Below are 4,204 nucleotides of genomic sequence, written 5' to 3' on the forward strand. Positions count from 1 at the left end.
GACCAACAGTGGACATTTGAATTAGTGATAAATGCTAATAATAATGCAAATACATTCATGACATGAAAGTCATTCTTATGACTTCGGGCTAAGTAGCCATGGTATACAAAGGAAGACAATTACCTGTTAGTGTTTCATCTTTTTTTACATATATTTTACATATTTAAAACCAATGCATCTCATTTCAAAATGTGTTTAATATTAGCACCAAACACATGAAGTTACAGAACGTTTCCTCAGTAACTCAAGACTATTCAGCAGGAGCGTTAGAGACGCCTTCGAAAAAAATTTATTTCAACATTTCATCAGAACAAACAGAAAATTATGAGGATGAAGTGAAGTAATTAATAATTAATACACCAGTATCATCAAAAAAAACCTTTCAAAGGCACAGAACAGATAGAACCTGCACATGATCCTTTGAAGAAAAAACATGAAAACGTGTGCAGAAGACTTAAAATGTCATCGATTGTGCTGGATAACAATATGTGACTAAGACTTTAATGACATGATGTGCTCATAGCACAGAATGATAGGTTGGTATTTTTCAGAAAATAAAAGTTTGGGTTACTGCTTTGACAGCTTTTCTGACGCTGCCCAGCTTCTTTTGAATCATTCTTTTCCCTCACTTCCATTCTCTTCTGTTCAGCTGCTCAGACACATACTGACAGAAACACACTCCTCCCTCCAGGTGGCCGCTGGAAGTGGGCAGGGCAAAGGGAAAGTGTCTTTTGGCGAGGCTGTAGGCATACCCCGATGAGAAGCAGAGCACTGCTCTCTGAAACATTTCCTCAGCCTGACCCTGCTCAGTAAATGTCACCGCAAACTCCTGTTTGCAACCATCCAAGGAGACATACACAGGATACATTTTTGAATTAGACTGACAGCCCAGCAGCACCTTCTCCTGAGAAAGAATGACATTTGCCTCACCTACAGCTTTTTGGATCTCCCTCAGAATGTACTTCTCATCATCATTCTTCCAGAGGGCTAACTGAAAGAGCAGCCCCAATGGATACAAGAACAAACTACACACAGCAATCACAATGACAGAGGTATTTATTTTGTGATTGGGAAAAGGGTCGCTAACTAGCTCTATTGTCAGGAAAAAAGAAAAGGATACCATCAAAATAAGGAAAACCACACCTATAAAGTAGGTGAGTAATCTAACCCAGAATGGTCGTAGCCAGACTTTCTTAGAGACTCTGTTGATGATCCTCACAGCCCTCTTGTACTTCTCTTGATCCTCAATGATCAGGCGCAGTTGGTCTGGCACGTTCATGTCACTAAACTGACCAGACTCCCATTTATTGAGTCCTTCATCATCGACAGCAGTCAGAGGCTGCAGGGCCTTCCCATTATAGATGGAGGGGGGCTGGAAAGGAACCACGGTGGAGCCATGAAGCTGCTGGTTGGGGGTGCAGAGCACCTTAAGAAGCTTATTCATGAAGTCAGGGTCACTGACTTCCAGGTAGGTGATGTGGCACAGGTGGAGGGGAACAGAGACTCCTGGCTCCAGTAGCACTGGGATGATTGGTTTCCTCTGTAGACAGTCCCTGAACAGAGACATGTTGGCCTCCAGGAGACACCAGCGACTCTTCAAAAACTCTGGGCTGAGAACCAGCATGACCTTCTGGCTCTCCTGGATGCACTCGGACATGTTCTCCAATACGGTGCGGCCAGGAGTGAAGTCACGCTCATGGTAGCAGACCTTAAGGCCGTGGGACTCTAGCTGGTTGATTAGGGAGTATGTCCACCGGTGATCAATGCTGCTGTAGCTAATAAAGACGTGGAAACACTCACCATCTCTCAGTGTGGGAGGGCCATGAACGAGGGGAGCAGGGTGAATGTCTGCGTTATCAAAAGGAACTCCTTCCATGGTCTGGGAAAAAAAAAATAAACAGAAATGATTTGATATGGATTAAAACTGATGGGGAAGTGCCCAGGTCCATCTCATAAATGTGATGGTATATGAGACATGATGGGGAACATGAAGGTCTGGAGACCTCTGGCTACCAGACGGATGGATTTTTAATGACACAATTATCTTTTACATTGGCAAAACATTACATTACAAAAATGATGCAGTATCAAAAAATAATTTGTCAGACATATTATCTCAAAGTCAGGTCCCATGATGGTCCACTGGGATCTGAGATCTCTATTGCTTGTTGAGGTCAAAGCTCTTCCTCTTGAATATAATATAAAGTCAAAATATATTACCTCTCAGGCATTTGCGTACCAGTGGGTCACAACAACAGGAAGTAGTAAAAATAAGATCTGGTTTGTTAAAGGCATACTGCATACTCTTGTTTCTTTATAACATGGGTGACGATGGGACAGTGCCTGTAGCTTTAATGACAGGATCAGAAATCAGATTACATCACATGGTCCTTTCTGTCTTTAGCCTGCCTACACTGGTTAGTATTTCCTATTTTCTTCCGAGAAAAAGCTGCACTCTTATCTGAGGCACAAACCTCTCATTATGTACATGTCAACACTATTTTTGGATTTTTTTATAGTAATTAGAGTGCATTGTATATTAAAGGGTTTGTCAAAACCTATCATCGTACCATGAGGGTTAAATCCTCTAAGAGCAGTCGCTTCCCAAATATAAGTAGAGGAAAATATTAAAAAAAAACTCCCAGACTGGTGACAAGCAGTCTCATAAAGTTATTTATAAATGCCAACTTGCATCTTGTTGATTAGAGATTGTGGGGTTGGCACAGCACTCAGAGCTGCCTCTGGTTTGACAGTCAGAAAAGGAATCCCACTTCAGGGCTTATTCCCATGTATAGTCCTTATGCTGTGGATTGACGTCTTTCCATTTGGGGTAACCTTCCAGAGGGATGAGAGAGCTGAGAGATGAGACTGACCCACTCTGTGAGGTGGATGAGCTAATTGATGCCATTGATTTAGAACATCTGGACATCAATAGGTTAAAAAGGAAAGCCCAGAGATGATGATTCACACACTCCAATCCCTGTTCTAACTCTGGGGTCCTCCATTTTGAAGAAAAGTGACCCAATAAAGAGCCTGTCTGTGTGAGTGACCTAGGGCCATTTTAATATCTGTGAGATATTGAAAACTGAAGGGGAATTGTATTTATCAAAACCACCTTCCTGTCCCAACTGACATTAAAAAACAATTTAGAGGATACGAAATCAAACTGTAAAGTCCCTCTGCTGACTTTTCCTCAGAAATTAGGTTCTCCGAATGATTAAACCTACATAAAGACGAGATGGTTCTTGACCTCAGGGGTGAAAAAAACAATGTTCAGTGTTTTCATACAAACTGTAGGGAATACTTCTAATCTTTGGGTGACAGAACTGAACATGTGCCTCGGGGAGGGAAGCAGCCCTAACAGTGTAATGTAAAAAGACATGTGGTGCTCTCCTGGTGCACCTGAAGGAGTGACCAGACTCATCTTTACCTCAGCAGGGAAAATGCTGGTTATTAAAAGGTTGGAGAATGAAAGTCATTTTCACTTACTGTAAGCATGTGGGTGGTATTTTGGCAGCAGTGTGCATTCATTTTGACAGCCAACCTAGCCTACTAATGCCCCTTTGCGACAACCAAATGATTCATTTAGCCCCAAAAACCGGATATAAAAGGACGTATTGTTATGAAGAGAGAGAAGAGATTAGACTTGAAAACCAAACAAAAACCTACAGCTGCCGGTGGTTCTGCCCTGCAGCTCTAGTGCTCAGCATGTCATATATCACAGTTCACTCTCAAAGACTCAAAGAGTTGGTAAAAATAAAAATAAAATAACATCAAATCCATCATTGCACTGTACCTGACGGTCAAGAGACTCTGCTTCCTCCAGCAAACTATGCCACAAGCGATTACTTCCTGCCCTCTTTATACCTTCACAATACAACAAGCTCCACCTTCTGGTCAAACAGGAAACAAGACTAAACATGAAAATGAAAGTGGTTTTCTGACGTGCAAGCAAGCAAGCAACTGTAAGCAGTATGTTCCATGGATGGCATCTGGTATAAACATAACCATGCACCATGCTTACTTAAGAAATGTATTGTCAAAAAAGCCACATTTGGTCAATGTGCATCCACCAGATACAACAAAAGGTTAAGTTTATGCTACAACATTATGTTACGTTACGTTCATTGTAAATTCACTCAGGAGTCTGTGGTTCGAGTCTCCTAACACCAGGAGCTGCTTTGTTTGAAAAAAAAACTTGGTT

General features: G+C 41.7%; 1 protein-coding gene across 1 annotated transcript; it reads right to left on the bottom strand.

Moving 5' to 3' along the window:
* Positions 1 to 431: 431 nt before the first annotated feature.
* On the bottom strand, positions 432 to 3,868 carry LOC114452120 (uncharacterized). The gene is made up of 2 exons (XM_028431246.1): positions 3,797 to 3,868; positions 432 to 1,879 (listed from the first exon to the last, which is right to left on the bottom strand). Exon 2 carries the CDS (start codon positions 1,874 to 1,876, stop codon positions 626 to 628), a length of 1,251 nt encoding a protein of 416 aa, XP_028287047.1. The 5' UTR covers positions 1,877 to 1,879; positions 3,797 to 3,868; the 3' UTR covers positions 432 to 625.
* Between the last annotated feature and the right edge of the window lie 336 nt (positions 3,869 to 4,204).

This window comes from Parambassis ranga, chromosome 19 (assembly GCF_900634625.1).
Source record: "Parambassis ranga chromosome 19, fParRan2.1, whole genome shotgun sequence".
Classification (NCBI taxonomy): Eukaryota; Metazoa; Chordata; class Actinopteri; family Ambassidae; genus Parambassis; species Parambassis ranga.

Bases quoted from the DNA above. Each gene is read 5' to 3' on its own strand.
- LOC114452120 (XM_028431246.1), bottom strand. From the start codon at position 1,876: ATGGAAGGAGTTCCTTTTGATAACGCAGACATTCACCCTGCTCCCCTC.